The sequence below is a fragment of the Lutzomyia longipalpis genome, chromosome 3 (genome assembly GCF_024334085.1).
Source record: "Lutzomyia longipalpis isolate SR_M1_2022 chromosome 3, ASM2433408v1".
NCBI classification, from domain to species: domain Eukaryota; kingdom Metazoa; phylum Arthropoda; class Insecta; order Diptera; family Psychodidae; genus Lutzomyia; species Lutzomyia longipalpis.
The window spans coordinates 23,970,206-23,990,260 of NC_074709.1; the positions used below are offsets into that span (position 1 = coordinate 23,970,206).

Below are 20,055 nucleotides of genomic sequence, written 5' to 3' on the forward strand. Positions count from 1 at the left end.
GCAAAAAAAAAGAAAACTCTTTGGAAAGTTCTTTTCAGAAAATTGCCATCTTTCATCACCCTTATTTACTTCTTTTTACGAAGCAAGCTCTTTTGTATCCATTCACTTTGCTTTCCTTGTTCGATCGATCCCTTTTTGTCGTCAAAAACAACTTTAAATTTCAAATTAATATTTTTTTCTAAAATTATTTTCAACTGCTACAAATATTCCGTCTTTTCAACCCAATTTTGCCTTCGTACTCTTTGCATTAAACTACCAATAAACCAATAATATTGAAATGAACGTCACATTTATTTAATATTCATCCTTATTGTTGCTCTCACAATAATTTCACTTCTTAATGTGGGATATTCCAGGGGGGGGGGGGTGGAGAAGGGGGGAGAGGTATGCGGGTCATTTTGTGGATTCATCTCACGAAGCATTTTGGGCTTAACCCTAACATTTTCTTTTATATAATAACTTTTTTTTATCATCTGTTTTTCTCCTACATTTTTCTCTTTTTATTTTTTTCTTTTTTTTAAATATGAAATTACGCATACAAATGTGAAGTTTATCATATTTACAAATTTTTACTCCTTTTTTTTCCTCCATCGTCTTTGCAAAATTATGCATTTTACGAGCAGATTCCCCTCTAAGCGCATTCTTATTCTCTCATGATTAGAACATTGCAACTTCACATTTTCGTGGGAAATTTATATTATAATAATAATTACACCACATACTGTTTGTTTATTTTTTTGCAGAGTTTTCAGGACACTAAAAGGGTTTTGTTTGTATTTCATGTAATTAGATTAGATGGTGGATAAGAAAAAGAAAAATATATGTGAAAATGTTTTTTCTTTACGCTTTAGCAACGTTATAAATATTTTTTTGAGAGAAATTCTTTTATCAACAACATGGGTTTTCATTAAAAATTGTTTTGTAGTGATTTTCTTTTAAAATTAATAATGGGAAGAGGGAAACAACAGTAAATTCATGAACAAGGAGGTTTGTTTTCTGTGTGAAAATGATAAAAGTTTTATTATTTCTTCAATTTGACATAAATTAAAAAGAATTCTTCATAATTTTTCTTTTCTTTTTACTATACATAAAATTTACCACTCAAATGTCTTTCACCATGAATCTTCTTCAGGCATTAAAAGGTTAGCCATAATCTTTTTTTTTTCATTTCCTTCCTTCTCACTACAAATTTTGGATTTTTTCCATTATTTTTTTTTAAATCATCTAATTTTCAATCATTTTCACTAAAAAGTTGTTTGTGTGTGTCATTATAAAAAAAGAGAAGGGTAGTGTTACCTTCACGGTGACTGAAGCCAAGGATGCTGGAGGCACTCCTGGGCAGATGCTCGCTCATCACGATCATATCTCAGCATCGGTAGGAGAAAATCGGCAAACTTGTACGCATCCTCATAGGAGAATTCGTACTTTTCCGTGAGAACAGCCACAAGTCCCCACGGTTTCAGCCCCGTAATGTGCTTCAGTTCGCCCTTCTTGTTGAAAATCACCTGTGACATTGACCCACCAAACACCAATTTGTGCGGTATTGGCCCAAGTAGCTCAATCATGTGGGCAATGTGATCTTCATCGCGACAGTAATTCTGCCCTGAATGCGGCTCAAAGAGATAATCCCCCGTGGCCAATTCGAACGCCATACACGCAGTGCTCCAGATGTCAGCTGATGTATCATAGCCACATCCCAGGATGACCTCAATTGAACGATACTGACGCGTCTGGATGTCCTCCGTGAAGTGCTTATCCACGTAGCATGCATTCCCAAGATCCGCAATTTTCACCTCAATATCACACACGTCGAATGCCGGATCCATTTGATACTGTACCTGATTCTCATCTTCCTTCTCACCCAACACCTTCTTCTCTTCATCCCCATCATTCTCATTTCCGCCAACTTCTCCCGCATTCTCGGGCGTCTTTTCCGCACCCGCTGCCTCCTCATCGTCCCTCTCACTTGCAGGAGCTGCGTGGTGGAGACACGGAAAATAGCAATAAAAATGTGTTATCTCTCTCTCTCTCTCTCTTTCTCTTTGTCAATCTTTGAAAGAGGCCCCAACTCTTCCCACTTCCACCCACCACCCAACACATCCAAAGTATCCCCCCAAAAGCCCATGGAAAATGACAAAAAAAATCAATAAAATAGCAAGAGGATGAGGCAGTTGATTGATTGTCTTCCTTTCAGTCACAACTTGAAGTCACGCAGAGAGTTCATTGTATGTAATACAGTACTACGCCATAGAAAGTATCCCACATGATTCAATTGTTCTGAAGAAGTTTTTTTTTCTTGTTGAAAATAATAGAAAATATAATGAAAAAATGAATATCGAAGAAACGAAGGGAATATAAACCAAAGGGACTCTTTTACGATGTTAGTTATTCAATTTTCGAAGAAATATTAGGGGGCTTTCGGGTTTGACAACGTAAGGGCCTATTTTACGAATTGTAGTCTATTAATCTATCAGTCAACTAATCGAAATATCTATCTATCTACAAAATAGTAGATCTTTTTGACACCATGCTGAAAGTCCCAATGTTTGTTTTTTAGGTTTTCCATTTATTCTATTTATTTGAAATTATTGTAAGATTTCCCAGTTTCTCAGATAATTTTTCTATAGGTAGTTTTTTTTAAACTAATCCTTTAGAATTCTTTTATTTTCTAGTTTTTATTTTTAATTTTTCAAAGCTTTTGGGAGTTTCTGAGACTATTTCTTAATATAGTCCAAGTTGTTGAGCGCCTCTCTCTAGTGATGAAGATTTTTTTTTCTATTTTTGTTTTTTTTATTTTCTTTAAAAACCTTTTGAAACTTCTTATTAAATTTTTGTATATTCTTATTCATTTATTTAAACTTCTCAAGATTTTTGCAATATATATTTTTTTAAAGCTTTTACAAAGTTCGATTATTTTTTTTTCAGATAGATCCTTTCTAGTTTTTCAGAAAACTTTTAAATATTATTTTTTTAGTTTTTCAGAGAATTTTTATTAAAGTTTTTTATCAAAGTTTTCGTAATTTTCAATTTTTTGTAATTTTTTAAACAAAAAAGATATTCATTTCTAATTTTTTCAATCTCCCAAATGAATTTTTTCCCGTTTTTTGCAATTGAAACATTTTTTAAACTAACAAAGAAGTTAAAGAATCTCTTCTTTTAATTCTTTTATTAAAAAATTCTTTTCAAAAAAAATGCTCGTGTGTGTGGTTCTAAATTTTCTGCATGAATCTGTAGCGTAAGCGTAGCAGTAACAATTATTTATCCATTACTAATTATTCACAGCTATAAAATTCTCTAACCCCAAGAGGTCAGTTACAGACTTTTCCACTTTGTGATTTATGACTTCCATGAAATTGATCACACAATTTCTGGAACTCCCGAGCCCCATCATTTTCTCAATTTTCTGTTTTCGTTTATTGATATCAAAAAACATAAACACGCATGTACGACGTATGCTAAGCGAAGGAATGTCGTCATAAATCTGATAAAGCCTATCCATTCGCAAAAGTGCTTTAATCGCATTAAATTTTCAAAGGAAAAGAGCACAATTTGCGTGACAACTTAGAAGATAGGCAGGTAGCATAGAGGCAGTGATATTTCTATTTCTTATACATACATGTAGTTCCCCTTGATTCGAGGGAGATGCGAAAGGAAAACATTAAAGAGCATCTTTTGTCCTATATTTGTAAATGTTTAGAAGCAGAAGAATATGGGATTGATTGGATGGAGAATGAGGATTCCCCGAGAGAAGCGGATGGTGCGTTTGGGAAAATTCTCCTTTAGTGAACTGGAAAATTCACTTGATAGACAGCTGAGGAAATCAATAACAGTGCCCGCACTAATTGGAATAACTTTCATGGTGTTGGAGTGCTTTGTTAATATTCTAGCGAAATATTGCCTTTTTCCCTATACTAAGCAAACAAACAAAAACAAGAATAGATGGTTCAGATGTTTTTTTTTCTTTTTAGATTGTTTGTGAATTTGCTTTTGGGAGTCGTGAAAATCAAAAAAAATCAAGAATTGATTGAAAACTTGACCGAAAATTCGCTTTTCTTGAGAATTCGGAGCTAGAAATCTATTCTAGGGTTTTTTTCTTAGAATATTTCTTTTCATTTCTTGTTAAAAGTTGTAAATTGCGGCCTCCCACATTACCTGAAGATTTATTGAGATTTTGGACAAATCTAACGCTTCATGTTAATTTTAACGTTTGAAAGTTTCTTTTCAAAATTTTCCTTTAAGATTTTATTCGGCTGGTTTGACGTTTCTTATTTCCAATGATTTTCTACTACTCCCTTATCTAATATTTAATGTCCTTTCTAACGTTTTAAAAGTCATTGTTTTTAATTTTTTTGGCCTGTTTAATATTTTTTCTAAAGCCTAACATTATAAAAATCCTCGTTTTAATTTTTTTTTTCTAACTAAAGCCTAACTTTATAAAAATCTTTTGTTTGTATATTTTTTAATTAAATAAGATCTTTTTGACCTTTAAAGTAAAGTATTAAATTTATCTAAATTTTGAGGGTGATTAGACACCCGAAAACCCTCCTTAAAGGACTAAAACAAAATTTCTTTATTAGGAAAAAATAATTTTGAAAAATTAAGGCCCAGTTATTTAACTCAGTTTTTAAAGAAAATAATAATAAAATTAATGAGAAAAGTGAAAATCAAAACGTCGCTGGATATACAAAAATATCGATTAACTTGCATCGAATTTTTTAAGCCTAATAATAGAAAATTCCTATAAGAATTTCACAAATAAATAAAGTTCCAACGGAAAAATATCAAATATAGAATCATCAAAAGAGTAGTTCTAATAAGAAATATCATTCTTCGCATAAATGTGGGTTAATGATTATATAAAAATATGTTTTTATTTAATTCAAGAAGCGTCATTAGAAGACATTTTAACAGGGTTTACACTTCCTATAAAAACAACTTTATTACTTAAAGAAGGAAAATTAATCTTTTTGTACCTTTTTTGCTATTGAATAGAGTAAGAAATCATTTTATGTAATCAGCTTTTTTTTCCAACATATTGCGACACCTGCATGAGGTCACCGTGTATTTGTGATAAAAACTGTAACACATCAAGCGACTCTCTGTAGCCTTTAGCTGAGGTAATGAAAAAAAGAGGAATGCACTGCTGACTTTTGTTTCCCTTTGCCCAACTTTCCGCACATGCAAACCACGGCAAAGGAAACTCCCAACCACCCCCCTCGCCCACCCACACAAAGCTGCCCTATTTGCCAAAATACCACGTGGTTGGGGCAATTTGCAAAGAAAGAAAAAGAGTCAACTCACCTTCTTCGGTGGATGCTCTGCCATTGAGGAGGGTCGATGGTGAATCAGGTGAGGGAACTGATGGAGATTCATCATTAGTTTTAGCCGGTGCCGTTGACTCTGTGTCCTGACTCTTCTCCTCGTCAGCCGCCTCTGCTGGTGGTGTTGTCTTGTCCTCCTCCGTGATAGCCTCCATCTCGTGCAGCTGCTCCATTTGCTTCCTAATCAGTTCACTCTGACGCTTTGCCTTCTTCTTTAGCTTCTTCTTCTTGTTCTTGCTCAATTTCCCCGTTATTGGGGGCTCCTGGAATTGCTGCGGTGCCGTCGAGATGAGAGAATAGGGCAACTTGAGGCCCATCGCATGCAATTCCGTGGCTTCGCACGCTAACTTCTTAATGTGCTGATCATTCACGCAGATAAGTACGTTCTCGGGCTTAATGTCCGTATGGATGATCTTGCACTTGCGATGGAGATAGTCGAGACCCTGCAACACTTGGCGGATGATGGACTTGACATTTGGTAGGGGGATACCGCGGTAGTTGGACTTGAGGATGAGCTTGAGGAGATTATGCCCGAGCACTTCGAACACCATGCAGATGTGGGTCCCGTTGACGCCGGTGATTTTGAAGTCATTGAGCAGCTGTACGGTCTTGTTGCGATTCGGATCGGCTGGATCGCTATCCCGCACTGCTTTGAGGATCTTTATCTCATCCTTGGCCGTTTCCGTGAAGTGCGGGGCCGACTTGACGATTTTCAGGGCAACATAGCGCCTGTCCGTGAGGTCCCAGCATAGCCAGACGGTGGAAAAGTGACCCCAGCCGAGCTTTCGCGCCACGTGGTAGCGCCCCTGGAAGAGATCTCCAATCTTCACGGGATGATAGCCACCGATGCAGTAGTCCTCACGGCTCTCCTGCTCCTCCTCTTCACTCGTGTATTTGTCAAAGTCCTCAATGGTCTCATTGGATGAACTGTGCGATGGTTCCGCAAGAGCTGGGCTCTCGGGTTCGCCGACTTCCTCGAAATCCTGTGGCCCAGATAAAAGTGCTTTACTACATACAACTCAACTCGCACGCCCCCATGTGGTGCTGCGACGAAACACACGGGACGTCATGTCTTCCCTTTCCGGAAGTCCTCCCAGTGGACATCCCGCCTGCCTCATCGCACCCCCATGACGCGCCCGCCATTGGAGCCCTACTGAACTCCTTACCTGAGATGTCACTGTGTTGCTTTCGCTGACGTGCTCCTCGTTTTGGCCCTTGGTTTTCTTTTTGTTTGGCTTGTGCCTCTTCTTTTTCGCCTTTATCACTAAAACACGCCTATTTACATCGTTCTTATTCATTCCCAACGAGCACAGCGCACCGCTCCTTTCTCTACATCCACTTTCCAATACGACGTAGGGCACAGAATGCTGGCAGGACCACCCAATTTATTAGAAAAAAAAGCAAATTAAATCGCGAGGAGACCTTTTTCACACCTGCCTGAAGTTTTTGACACCAAACTTTGATGGATAAAATCGTTGCATTTGTTCGCCAATGCTTTATGTGTTTTATAGGCGCAATTTTATGAATTGAGTTTTTTTTCCAAATTAATCGGTGAAATTCTTCAATTTTAAGAATTTTAGAACGTTTTAAACATATTAAATAATTTAAATAAAAGTAACAACTGAAATTAAAAAAATAAAAGAAGAAGAAATCTTGGAAACCTTACTTCTTTATTTATTTTTTTCTTTTTTAAAAACGTTTCTGAATAAAGAATTTAATTCATTTCTTTTATTTTGTGTTTTCTTAATAATTTTAATTCCAAAAAATCCAACAAAATCAAAATGTTTTGAATCATCTTACGACCATTGAAGGTCGAAACGACGATTTAATGTTCTTTTGCAAACTTCACACAAGTTAGCCAACGAACTTTGCGGTGGCTCACACCTCTAACCGTCACGCCCTTTAAAAATTTTGGAGGGAACCCCGACAAAGAAGCATCGTGTGTTTGTTTATTATTACAAGAAAACTCCTATTTCTCATTGAAATATTTAGTTGAAATTGTAGAAAAATGTATCAGCCGCCCATTAGTTCATACTTCAATGCCCGGAAGAGGTTGGCGAGTGATTATCTGTGTGCTCCCACGAGCAAGAAGCTCCTGCTTGCTCCCGGTGGTGACGCTATCAAAGCCAAAGAGGCAATAAATGTGGATAAAGGTTGGTTTTTTGGCATAATTTCACATTTTTCGGGAGCGTGGGAGTAATCCTTGTTTATCATTGCAGTGCAAAAACCCATTGAGGCGGTTGCGAATGGAGAAAAGGCTGAAAAGGTGCTTCCTCCTAACCCAAAGCGTCAAATTGTCGTTGCCCGGAAGAAGCGTTTGGTGGCAAAGGAAAAATCATGTGGCGCAGGGAGTGTTGTTCCGGGAGCCAAGGTGCCGGTGATGTCTTCAGCAAACAGCCAAGAGAATGTGGAGGAGAAGAAGGCATCAATGGATCTCTCGATCAAGGAGATCCAGGAGAAGGTGAAGAAAAGCAAGAAGCTGACGGATCTCAAGGAGCAACTGCTGAAGCTGCAGGAAATGGAGAAGAAACGCCAGATGCTTTTGCGTCAAAATACAACCCCAACAAAAGTAGAAGCACCCAAAGAAGAGGGTCAGTCGCTGAAGAAATTCAACAAACTCGACTTGGAGGTGTTGAGGTGAGTTGGTCAGAGTAAATTTGCTGACTCTTCGGGAACTAATTGAGGTTACTGTTTTGTTTTCCATTGTAGCCCAACAAAAGTCTTTAAATCCCCACTAAAGATGAAAATTCCCACACCCGGAGAAGCTGCTCACAAACCCGATACGACATTGATGAGTCCCCGGAAGGATGCAGCACCGCGGAGTGCTCGAAAGGTGCTCTTCAGCCCACAGAAAGGTGATGAAGGGCAATCAGAGGCATCCAGCAGTACTCCGGCGTATGAGAAATATGCTTCCTTGGTGGAAAGTGGTCGTCCGGGGCTACAGCTGCCCTTCAAGTATCGCCAACTGGTGGAAATCTTCAAGAGTTGCGATGCTGTGTGTGCCATGTTCCACAATCGCAAGGAAACCATCACGTTCAAGAAGCTCAAACCAGCTGTTCAGCAACTCTGCCGGAAAACCTTCACTCCGGCGCATTTGGCACAGATTGAGACAATCTTCCCGGGGGCGTACACATTTCATCAGTCCAAGACACGGAACTACGGCTCCACATCGAAACAGGACTACTTTCAGCTAGTAATTGAACCAAAGCCAGACCATCTGTCGCCACAAATTCTCATTGAGAGACAAAAAACATTCACCAGTGCCATTGAGATGCGTGTCCGGAGGCAGCACTATACCTTCCTGCGATCCCTTACGCCCCCCATGGTGATACCCATGCAGAAGATCACTCGGTGGCATCCGGAATTCGATCTGGAGGCATGCCCAGCGATCCCTGAGGCCAATCTTCCGCGTCCACCGAATGAGGAGAAATTCTCATCAGCCCGGGATGTTCTGTCAGCAGCGAAGAATCTCTTTAACTGCAGCACATCCATGGAACGCACAACGGAACTCCTGGAGGCACGTCAAGCACTCCCGGAGCCCCAGAAGAAGGCGGAAACGGCGGTATCGGACCTCCTGAAGCGTGTCCCGGCGAAATTGGTGGAGAAAATTCGTGCGAAGCAAGCTGCCAAAGCCCTGGAAGCCATGACACGCCGTCCGAGTCAGGATGAGGAAGCTGTGGCATATAGTCGTCTACCGGAACTTGCAAAGCACATTCGAAATATCTTCATGACGGAGAAAAAGTCCTGCCTCACGCTGGAGATCGTCCTGGGGAAGATCGCAAACAGCTACCGTGCAAATCTCCCGGCACATGTCATTGAATCCCTCATTGGGGTACTGAGTCGGGAGGTGAAGGAGTGGTTGTCGATTGAGGAGATCCGAAAGGTGAAGTACGTGAAATTGGCAAGGGGCATCGACTTTTGGCAGCTGTCGCGCAAACTGGAACGCCTGGCGACCGAGAAGAGTGTCTGACCTCGTAAAGCAATTCCCTGGAACGCATTATCACACGTTGTAATTCACTTAAACGCGAGATGGGCTCCCGAGTGGAACCACTCGCGATGCTTTCTGAATAATAAATTGAAATTCTGTTGACAAATTCAGTGTAGTTTCTCTGTGACTCGCGAGAGATCATGAAGGTCGTTCTCTGTGTTGTCATCTTGTTGCTGTGGGGTGTCCGGGAAGGGCTGGGGGGCAATATGCAGGATTTTTCCGTTAATGTGGATGATATTCTCAGTGAAGGACTTATGCCGGCTGCTCTGCTGAGTGGGGAAGAGTTCCACGAAGAAGTGGCCAGTGGTCGTGAAGATCGTCAAGATGGGGTAAAAAAAATGTTTTTAGTGCAATTTCAAATAAAAAATTAATAATAAAAATGGAAATTAGATTGATCTTGTAGGCTGGAATCGCACAGAGGATGGAAGCTGGGGCAATGCCTTCTCCACGATGCTCTTCCACAGAGATAAAATAAATGAATACAAATGCAGCAATTTCCTCACGGATAATCTCATTGCGGAAATGTTTCCTAATTCGAGAATCCTGAATAAACGACTGGGAGTGGTAGCTGGTAATGCGTCCTTGGATGTTGCTAAAGGTCCTCCTCCCGCACAGAATATGCTGCATGACGAAGGATCATCTGCCTACAGCCACTGGTTGGATAAATCCACAACACTTGAGGACATTTACAACAACTACATGAGGAAGAATAGCAGCTTAGGTGCTGCTAGAAGACGAACTGATAGGATCTTTGACCACAATCATGCAGAATATGAAGACTGGGAGACAGATTACGAGGAAGGAGACATAACAGGTGGGGTTGTCTTCAAGTAATCTTCACAAGGAACACTGAAGAACGTTTATCTGCTTCAATTTAGGCTACGCAGTGCACAACCCTCCAGTTTCGGAAGTTCACGAAGACAACGGGGAGCATCATTTGAATCATGGAGAACTGGGTCATCCAGGTAGTGACAGCATGACCTACTCTTATGGGAATAATGAGCACAACTACAACACCCACATGCATCCGCAAGTAACGGCAGGAAGTAAGGCTGGTAGGGAAGAATTAGTGACAAAAAAATCTTTAATCTTTTATTCTTTCAATCTTTACAACAAAAAAAAAACCTAACAAGGCCCACCTATCACATTTTCATCTCCTTTCTACACCTTGAGCTACCCTCCTATCTCTGTCGACGACTTTGGGAAGAACTTTCATCTCAATTCTGATTTTCTCAATACAAATGAGGTCCTTACTGCTCCAGGTGAATTTTTTTAAAAGGATTTTTTACTTTATTGCCGATACCGGAAGTTCTTGAAAAATATATGTAATCTGCAGGCTATTACGAACATGATGATTACCCAATGATGGAGTCGAAATTTGGAAAAGCTTTGGGACTTAAGGATCTCTTTGAAATTGCCCTAACAACGTTGGCTTTCCTCTCCTTTGGAATGTTTCTCCTTCACGTTATCATGTGCATCACGATGGTAAGTTGTACCTACTCTCTCTCTTCAAGCATACTTTGCACCAAAGCCCCACCTGGGAGAAAATAATCTGAATTAGGAGGATCCTTAAACAAGGCCTCTGATTGGTTGATTTTGAGCAAATGGTGTTCAATTAATGATTGAATCAATAAGATTGATTAATAATTTGAGTCAGTCAATCGATTGATTAATTATTGACCAAAAATTGATCATTCTCAGATCAATTTTGATTGCTCAATAATTCATTCTCAATGAGGACTTAAAATTGACTCAAAACTGATAATCAATATTGAGTCAATTATAAATATAAATCAATGAATAAATGATCATGAACTAATCAACTATTGACCAATTATTGTCTCAATAATTAAAAAATAATTGTTCAATAATTGCTCAATTGTTGGGAAAATTTATATGACGATTACTTTTTTCAGGGAACCAATAACAACAACATGATGATGATGCCGATGGATATGCCCCCGGAAACGGAGGAAATTCGTGGAAAACGCGAAGCTCCTTATTCACTAACTGCAAGGATGAATGATCTGGCAAGGATAACTCTCATGTCTATTGATGCTGCTCAAATTGCACACAAAGACAAAGGAGAATGCCTTCATTTGGCAATTTGCGAAAACAACAGACTTTCCAGGACATTTAAGGATTCATCCAAATACTGGATCCCCCTGTGGAGTCTCGGGATGACGTGGTATTCAACAAGAGTCCTCAAGGAACAATCAATGATGGTATCTGTTATTGATAGTCTCAAAGCTGCCCTTCTTGGCCTAGGAGGAGCCGACTGCTCAAAACAATTTTCAAAATGTGACTATACACATCAAAAGAACCAGAAGATTCTCATAAGGAAGAAGCGTAAAGCTGAGAATTATGTTTTTAACTGGAGCATTTAACTGCACATGTTTCTGTTTTTGTTGCAGTAAGACAAGGTAGATAAGCAGCACTTTTTTTATGTATTTGGAATACTTATGCCACTTATGCTTTCTCAACAGTTTATGATTTTTTTTTTTCATATTTATATATTTACAAAATGAAATAAAGAAATTTACAGAAAATCCACCATTTTGTTTTTTTTTTTAAGTAACGCAGTTGCTTTAGAATCTTAAAAAGCTTAAGGTTTTTTTTGGAGCTTTCTGCTCATTTTAGCGCCCCAGAACCCCCAGAATGACCAATAAATCCTTAAAAATCCTTTAAATCCCCATCAAGAAAATTATCAAAGCCTTAACTGCTCAAGATAAATCTTACAACGGATAAGCTAAAATAAAGGCTGAAGAAGAAAATAATTATCACAACTGAAATTGGCTAAAATGAGTCCCTGATAGAAGCAGAATATCCTCCTTTGTTGTTGGTGCATGCAATTCAATAAAAGTGTAAGGCAATCCTGCATCCTTTCTTGCAGATTCTAACGCATTCCTCAGAGCAAAAATTGCCACAATGGACATACAGATTGCAGGCTCTCCTGTTCCCTTAGCTCCAATAATTCCTGCAGGGAGATTTTGTCCTTTTAGGAAGGATACTCGGAAGTCCACAGGGATGTCCCTTGCAACAGGAGGCTTGTAGTTCCAAGTTCGATTTGTTAAGATTTCCCCAGTTTCAGGATTTCGAATGATTTTCTCCTGCAACCAGTAGCCGAGTCCCATTACGAAAGCTCCTTCAATTTGGCCCACATCGATATTTGGATTGAGACTCTCTCCAACATCTTCAGCAATATCAACTCTACGTAGCAGGAAATCTCCAGTTAAAACGTCAACTTCAATCTCAGCACAAGAAACGCCCCAGACGTCGTAAGTTATACGATCCTTATCCATATCATTAACAAATGCTGCTAAAGAAACATTCCTTTCATATGCGATGCGTACCAGCTCAGACCACGTTGCTGATGGCATTTCCTCGCGAACTGGCTTCATGCGTTCTAAAATTGTGTTGCAGGCTTCCAAGACGAGCTGAATTTAAAGTTAAAATTAGGAATCAAGTAAAATTAAAATAGTTTTGAACCTTACCCGTCCTAAAACATCGTTAGATTGACTCCCTCCAGTTGTTGATGTGTTAGCATTTACAAATGTATTTGCTGCTTCAATCTTAACATTTTCAACAGGAATCCCAAAAGTATTGGCTGCAATCTGAGCCATCTTCGTATTTATTCCTTGACCCATTTCAACACCCCCATGGCCGACGCTCACGCTTCCATCAATGGCGTAGACGGTAACAAGGACTCCATAGCGGAAGGTTGATATAATTTTATATTTCATTGGCACAAAAGCAATTCCACGCTTCTTCCAACGATTTGCAGCATTGAAGATGTTAACACGCTCACGGCGTTCTTCGAAGTTGCATTGAGCAAGGAATTCTGGTAGAATAGTACGCATTTGGGAATCCTCGGGAAGATTAGCTAAACGGACATCTAAAGGATCAAGACATAGCTCCTTAGCAATGTGTTCCATAACAGTCTCATTGATGGCAAACGGCTCTAATGCATCAGGAGCACGAAACCATGTATGGGGATGAAGATCCGTTAAAACTCCTCTGAAAATTAATTTGATTTTGGTTTAAAACATTTCAAAATTTAACAGTCTTAATTTTCTTAAATTAAAGATTGTCTTACCTTATGTTCAAAGACCACGTTGTGGTGTTGTAGAGATTAGTAAAATAAGCTATAATTGAAGGCTGATCAGGACCTTCATTCCTTGACGCACCCATATTTACACAGTAAGTGCAATCCAATTTCTGAACAATTCCTTGCTTATTGATTTCAACTGCATAGTAGGAGGAAGCTGGGAATCTTTTACCAATAATCATCATGTTCTGCTCAATTGACATCACAAAACGTACCGGTCGTCGTAGATGGTAACAAGCCACTGCTGCAGCGCAAGCAACGTGAACTGATTTTGAGTTTTTCCCACCAAAACTCCCGCCAATTTGTTCAATTTTCATACTAATGGAATTTTGTGGGATATTCAGCACCTGTGCTATTCCCATTTGGGCAAAATGCAGAAAATGCGAAGCACAGTGAACAATCATACCGTCTAATGTTGGGACACAAACCGTCGTCTGTGGTTCCATGTAAAAATGGTATTGAGAACTAAATGCTATATTTCCCGTAATGGTGGTTGCAGTGTCATTTCCTTGAGTTTCAGCTTCTAAATGCTTTGCGAAATTAATTATCCTCTCATCCTCACCTGCTTCCAAGACATCTTCAACGGTTAGCATAAGCTTCCTCTCATCAGCTGAGGGATTGTAGGTAATTTTAACTAATTCAGCAGCTTTTAGCGCCAAATCGAGACTTTCCGCTAAGATGATTCCTACAGGTTGGCTATGGTAACGGACTTTTCCACTGCAGAAAACTTCCTCAGGTTCCACAACTTGGAGAGGTTCTATAAAAACCTGAGTCATGAAGGAATTAGCACCAGGAATGTCTGCAGCAGTGAAAAATGCTACCACACCAGGAATCCTTAGAGCATCCTTTGCATCAATATCAACAACAGTTGATAAAACTTCCTTTGCCATAACGAAAGCTGCCCAAACTTCATTAATCATATACGGTAAGTCATTAACGTATTTTACTTCTCCTGCACACTGATGATATCCTTCAATCTTCAAAATGGCGTTCTCCGATGCATTCAATTTACGCTTCCCACGTGAGAGTCCTCGATGTATTTCTGTACCACCACTGCTGAAAGATTCGCGAATCCTCCCAGGAGGAGCTAAGCTCAGTATAGCCTTGTAAAGAAGACTCATGGCTAGCGTTTTGCGATAATCTGGAGATGCTTCTGTTAGCGTCCTATCGACTTTGAGTTCTTCATTGAGTGAGGCCATCAAAAGAGATATAGTTTCGTTTGCAAAGAGATTTTTGGAAGCAAGAAGATTTTCAGTGTTGGTAGCGTGAACAAATCTCGGATTAATTCCACCGTAGCAAATCCTTGCTGAAGCTATTGAGCGACTTTCGGGGTTAAATTTAAAGAGGAATCCTGCATTTATCATGGCGTGGGCATTTTGTGCACGAGGCATTATTTTAAAGGTAACCAAGGAGTATTTTTCAGGTGGTAGAGGTGGAAGAGTTACCTTGACAAGGATCCTTTTTGTCATGGATTTATACATAAAGTCCTCAACAGTAACTGCCCTATGAATCCCATTGCTATCAATGGTCGTAAGAAAGGCACCAACAGTTTCAAGTAAGAGGAAGATATCTGAAGGAAATTCAGGATGTTGATGTTTCAAGCTTAAATTTCCACCAAGTGTACCAACATTACGTACTGCAGGATGTGCTACAAGTTCCAAATGTTTCACAAATTCACGACAGTAGGAAAATTCTCGCTTCAATGCGGCAGCTTCATTTAGGAAGTCTATAAACTCTGTGAGAGTAATGGCAGATCCCACTTCCAGAGTATCTCCAATCATGGTCGTTTTCATTTCTTCCACACCTGTGATATCTATAAAAATCTGTAAATCTTCCCGACGACGATAGACTCCGTGCCCTGTATTCCCTCCAATTAGCATATAAGGGCGGTTGTGTGATTTCTCCAGAATTTTCAGTACATCATTCAATTTCCTCACCCTAAACCAATCCCGGAAGTTATCCAAACGGAAATGCAAAAAATCCTGATCCTTCTCAAGGCATGGCTGCTGGGCAAAGGCGCATCTTACTGGTAGATCCTCAATGTCCGTACAAGCAGCAGTTAGGCCAGTGTCAGCATCCTCAGCCAATGATTTAAAAGCATCAAGGATAGGGCGATATCCTGTGCAGCGACAGATATTCCCGCCAAAATGCTTCTCAACGTCTGCCATGGAAAATTTTCCACGTTGTTCCTCCATTAGACCCACCATGCTCATCACCATCCCTGGAGAACAGTAACCGCATTGAGTTCCATTCATTTTAGCTAGACGAGCCTGGGCAGCGTGATAGCCACTTAAACTGTCTCCAACACCCTCAATAGTCAGAACTTCCAATCCATGACAGGAATAAATGGGCAGCAAACATGAGTTAACTGATCCAACCCATTCTTCGTTAGTTTCTGTCTCCTGACGCCTAGAATTTAAAAGAAAAATCGTTAAATTCAATGGTTTTAGTCTGCATTGTGCATTCTTTCCGTTCCTTGAAAAAACTATTATTTTGCAACATTTTAGGCAGAAAAAAATTAAAATTGAATCATTAATTTTAATTACAAAAACACAACGAATATTTCGCTTTTTTCCAATTTTTTGAACCAAGAAAAAAGAAAGTTAAGATGTCACCTTTCCTTAATCCAGAATTTTTACCTCAAAATTACGGTGCAAACCCCACATCCTCCTTCTTTGCACATAAATTTCGTTCCTGTAAGTCCTGCGTAGATGCGAATGAACGTATTGAGTGATGTATCATGAGGGATTGTTCCTGGGCGAACTAAAAATATTTTTTTTTATGAAATCACTTTAAAATTTAGTTTTAATTTTTGAATCCTACCACAGAACTTCTTTCCGTTGATCATAAATTGCAAATCAGTTGTTGGTTGAAATTTTCCTCGTCCATTTTCATAGAGTTTCCCACTATTAGATCCCATATTCTTCCACAAACTTCACCGATCTTCACTCATGAACTCACTCTAAGCTACTAAAATGTACTTTTCTAATTTTTTTTTGTATTCGTGAATGAGTGTTTTTGGGGACTTTCAATTGCAATAAAAATAATTGAAATGGAACAATTCGGATGTTGGTTTGGGTATATTTTCAAGTATGAACAAAGTTGCCAAATATTTTTGAAAATTTATTGCTTTTGTAAAAATTGGTAGGGGTAAAATATCTATGCGATAAAATCATATTTGATCTATTTATGTTTTCAGAGATAAGATCTATATAATTTTAATTAAAAAAACATTCAGCATATTTTGAAATGTGTGATTGTTTTTTATTAATATTAACCCTTTAAATTTTTCTCGAATTTAAATTATTTTTAAAATCATTTGCATTAAAAGTGAAAATCCCCAAAGATAGGAATAAATTTCTATGATAAAGACCGAATATTTTGTGCGGACTTATAAGGGTTAATTTAAAATTTTATCCTACTTGTTACATTTCTGTATGATAACGGAAAACATGAGTAGTAATAGTTTTTTATGCTTACGGCAATTTATTTTGCATTTTTGTGGGATTTCATAACCAACCTCCGTCGTTTAAATGACTATAAAATGGAGTAAATTTTCATTTTGTTTATCTCCTTATTTAATATTAAAAAATAATTCTAATTTCATTAAAAAAAAACATTTTTGGAGTCAGAACTACTAGAGAAACGGTTTTCCCATTAAACTAAATACCTATAAAAAGAATTAATATAAAATTATAGGGGACAGTGGTTTAATATAGACCTCCGAAGGCCCACATAGAAAGGCATAAATTGGTAGTAAATAAAATCCATATTCCTTAATTTGGTTTTAATTTAAAGTACAATTAATCTGCTAATTATTTACGTAACTATCTACGTTTGAAATTTTATCGGTTTAAACCCCTTGAGGATCGTATGAGACATTGAAAAATCTATCTTTTTATCACGATATTTATCTATTAAAGTTCTCAGAGAATATTTCTCAATTTAAATGACTTCTTTAGTTTCTTGTACGTTAATAATTAAATTAATTTTGGTTAAAGGTAGTATGTTTCTTGGGTCGTTGATCGAATGAACGTGAAAGGGTTAAAAATAAAAGTGGAATAAGAGGCATGTCTCTATTGGATAGTTAATTAAATAAGTTCTAAAATCTGAAGAAAGACTTCAAGAGGTCTAAATTGGAAAGCTCTCCCCTACGTATGTATATAATAACCACATAGAATTGAAAGGAATTTAAAACATAGCATTGTTCTACAAAAATAAATAAATATTCATTTTTTTTTAATTTAAAAAATTTATTAAAATTTTTGGTATCCATGAAATATATAATTTTCACCGGAAAATCCTTCACTTTTACTCATTCAGTAATTTTAACAATTTTTCGCATTAAAAAAATATTTTCAAATATTAGGGGTGGTATTCTAGGATAGAGACACCTTTCAAGATCAAGATAAAAATCAAAATAAAGACCAAGACTGTCGGTATTCTACTTTACGACGAATTATCCAGGAAAGTAAAATCAAAATTTGCGTTATCCTACTTGTCAGTTTCTTGTTTTCAGCTTCGCGCCAAGAAAACTTTAGCGATATCTCTTTCTAACGCATTAATTTTTTCTATTGCGCTTTCTCGTTCGCTCTCGGATGACAATTGAACGAAATTTAAACACTTCATGGGAATTTCTTCCCTATTGCTATTACATCCAGGAGCCCTGATTGTATAATCTCGGCTATTATTCCCAGGCATTATTGCTCCGGGAATGGAATGAAATTGTCGGAGAGGTGCTTTCTGCCTCCAAATTATGATAATTTGGTGGTAACTGGGGGGGGGGGGTATGCTACTGCAAAATTTTGAATTTTTCTTAGGAATCGTGGTCACTTCTTCTTGCTATTGATGGAGTGACCTCCAGATTAAGGATCTCATCCCAGGATTGTCATATCCTGGACAATCCTGGGATTCTGGGGCAATTTTTTAATTTTTTTCCAGGATTAGTGGTCACTTCTCATTGGTAATGATAAAGTGATCTCCGGATTGGGCATCTCATCCCCGGATTGTCACATCCTGGACAATCCTGGGATGCTGGTGCAAAAATGTTTGTTCTTCGCCGGAATTGTGGTCACTTCTCATTGGTAATGATAAAGTGACCTCCGGACTAAGGATTTCATCTCAGAACTATCAAGCCCTGGACAATTAGGTAATGCTGGTGCAAAATTGTGGTTTTTTCGCCAGAGTAGTGGTCACTCCAACATTACTAATAGGAAGTGACCATAAATCCGTCGAAAAACCCACAATTTTGCACCAGCATCCCCTAATTGTCCAGGACTTGATAATCCTGGGATGAGAGCCTCAATCTGGAGGTCACTCCATCATTACCAATCAGGAGTGACTACAATTCCGTCGAAAAACCCACAATTTTGCACCAGCATCCCAGGATTGTCCAGGATGTGACAATCCTGGGATGAGATCCCCAATCTGGAGGTCACTTTATCATTACAAAGGAGAAGTGACCATAATTCCGGCAAAAAACAAACATTTTTGCACCAGCATCCCAGGATTGTCCAGGATGTGACAATCCGGGGATGAGATCCCCAATCCGGAGGTCACTCCACCATTACAAAGGAGAAGTGACCACAATTCCAGTGAAAAACAAAAAATTTTGCACCAACATCACGTATTTGTCCAAGATTTGACAATCCTGGTACAACCCGGAGGTCACTCTATCATTAGCAAGATGGAGTGAACACAATTCCGGCAAAAACCCGTCATTTTACATCTGCATCCCATATTTGTACAAGAGTTTTCGTATCTCCCATACTGAATTTACTTTGCCTTTACCTCATTTGAAAACCAATTTTTCAAAGGACCCCAAAACCGTCTTGGAATTTCACATAAATCCAAGACAATTTACGTTATAATAAGACCGTAAATCTCTATCGTAGAATACAAAATCTTGGAATATTTTTATCCAAGTCTCTTTTGACAACTCATTTTGTAAATCTTTATTTTGATTTTGGTGCGTATCCCAGAATACTAAAAGTCTTGGAAGTTGTATGAAGAAACAAGATTTTTAGGTTATGGTTCGACCGTAAATCTCTATCTTAGAATACCAAATCTTGAAATATTTTGAATTTCCAAGATTATCCTGAAAATTTCTTGGAATTTTAAAGTAGAATACCAAATCTTGGTTTTTTTCTTTATTTTGATCTTTATATTTATCTTAGAATACCGCCAATTAGATTGTCTAAATCTTGATTTTATTTATGGGAACCACCTAATTATTTGGAAGCAAATGAGTCTTAAAATTTCGAAGCAATTTTTCCAGTATCAATGTATCTCACAGAGAAAATTCTTCACCATCATAATGTTATGTTGATGATGATAAACAACATCGCTGAAAAACAACACTATCCACATCCTTGACTCACATTTATTTGCAAAGTGATCTGTCCATTGCAATGATTCTTGTCACTGTTCAATAGTTATTTTTTAATTTGAATTAGGTCTGGTATTCAATACAATACCGCACATGCATTGGTAACTCATAAATCGTCTCTCTGTGCAAAGTAGCTAACAACTCTTCATATCCATATGGCTTAATTGCAATTTGTTGTCCATTGCGTGGCAGATCATTATGTAATTCTTTCTAGAGCAAGTTGGTCAACATTAAGGCACCAAACTTAATG

General features: G+C 38.2%; 5 protein-coding genes across 5 annotated transcripts in view; 3 read left to right on the plus strand and 2 right to left on the minus strand.

The window, feature by feature from the left end:
* The window catches only part of LOC129792881 (activating transcription factor 7-interacting protein 1), a 481,750-nt gene that overhangs the window by 62,372 nt on the left and 399,323 nt on the right, over positions 1 to 20,055 (plus strand). The gene's annotated exons all lie outside the window — the stretch shown is intronic.
* On the minus strand, positions 989 to 6,800 carry LOC129792917 (SRSF protein kinase 3). Its single transcript, XM_055832331.1, has 3 exons — positions 6,488 to 6,800; positions 5,302 to 6,304; positions 989 to 1,975 (listed from the first exon to the last, which is right to left on the minus strand). The coding sequence occupies exons 1-3, from the start codon at positions 6,617 to 6,619 to the stop codon at positions 1,299 to 1,301; spliced, it is 1,812 nt and encodes a 603-aa protein (XP_055688306.1). The 5' UTR covers positions 6,620 to 6,800; the 3' UTR covers positions 989 to 1,298.
* Positions 7,176 to 9,415, plus strand: LOC129792916 (DNA replication factor Cdt1). Its single transcript, XM_055832330.1, has 3 exons — positions 7,176 to 7,474; positions 7,541 to 7,958; positions 8,031 to 9,415. The coding sequence occupies exons 1-3, from the start codon at positions 7,330 to 7,332 to the stop codon at positions 9,289 to 9,291; spliced, it is 1,824 nt and encodes a 607-aa protein (XP_055688305.1). The 5' UTR covers positions 7,176 to 7,329; the 3' UTR covers positions 9,292 to 9,415.
* On the plus strand, positions 9,516 to 11,756 carry LOC129792322 (uncharacterized). The gene is made up of 6 exons (XM_055831233.1): positions 9,516 to 9,638; positions 9,700 to 10,123; positions 10,188 to 10,355; positions 10,443 to 10,571; positions 10,646 to 10,794; positions 11,226 to 11,756. The coding sequence occupies exons 1-6, from the start codon at positions 9,516 to 9,518 to the stop codon at positions 11,694 to 11,696; spliced, it is 1,464 nt and encodes a 487-aa protein (XP_055687208.1). The 3' UTR covers positions 11,697 to 11,756.
* Positions 12,090 to 16,337, minus strand: LOC129792324 (xanthine dehydrogenase/oxidase-like). Its single transcript, XM_055831235.1, has 5 exons — positions 16,241 to 16,337; positions 16,057 to 16,180; positions 13,406 to 15,826; positions 12,804 to 13,326; positions 12,090 to 12,746 (listed from the first exon to the last, which is right to left on the minus strand). The coding sequence occupies exons 1-5, from the start codon at positions 16,335 to 16,337 to the stop codon at positions 12,090 to 12,092; spliced, it is 3,822 nt and encodes a 1,273-aa protein (XP_055687210.1).

Bases quoted from the DNA above. Each gene is read 5' to 3' on its own strand.
- LOC129792917 (XM_055832331.1), bottom strand. From the start codon at position 6,619: ATGAATAAGAACGATGTAAATAGGCGTGTTTTAGTGATAAAGGCGAAA. The intron at 6,305-6,487 runs GTAAGGAGTTCA...TCTGGGCCACAG, and splicing joins GCAACACAGTGACATCTCAG to GATTTCGAGGAAGTCGGCGA. The intron at 1,976-5,301 runs GTGAGTTGACTC...TCCACCACGCAG, and splicing joins CAGAGCATCCACCGAAGAAG to CTCCTGCAAGTGAGAGGGAC.
- LOC129792916 (XM_055832330.1), top strand. From the start codon at position 7,330: ATGTATCAGCCGCCCATTAGTTCATACTTCAATGCCCGGAAGAGGTTG. The intron at 7,475-7,540 runs GTTGGTTTTTTG...TTATCATTGCAG, and splicing joins GGCAATAAATGTGGATAAAG to TGCAAAAACCCATTGAGGCG. The intron at 7,959-8,030 runs GTGAGTTGGTCA...TTTCCATTGTAG, and splicing joins CTCGACTTGGAGGTGTTGAG to CCCAACAAAAGTCTTTAAAT.
- LOC129792322 (XM_055831233.1), top strand. From the start codon at position 9,516: ATGCAGGATTTTTCCGTTAATGTGGATGATATTCTCAGTGAAGGACTT. The intron at 10,124-10,187 runs GTGGGGTTGTCT...GCTTCAATTTAG, and splicing joins CGAGGAAGGAGACATAACAG to GCTACGCAGTGCACAACCCT. The intron at 10,795-11,225 runs GTAAGTTGTACC...TACTTTTTTCAG, and splicing joins TTATCATGTGCATCACGATG to GGAACCAATAACAACAACAT.
- LOC129792324 (XM_055831235.1), bottom strand. From the start codon at position 16,337: ATGGGATCTAATAGTGGGAAACTCTATGAAAATGGACGAGGAAAATTT. The intron at 15,827-16,056 runs GTAAAAATTCTG...TTTAAATTCTAG, and splicing joins GTTTGCACCGTAATTTTGAG to GCGTCAGGAGACAGAAACTA. The intron at 12,747-12,803 runs GTAAGGTTCAAA...CTTTAAATTCAG, and splicing joins CTAACGATGTTTTAGGACGG to CTCGTCTTGGAAGCCTGCAA.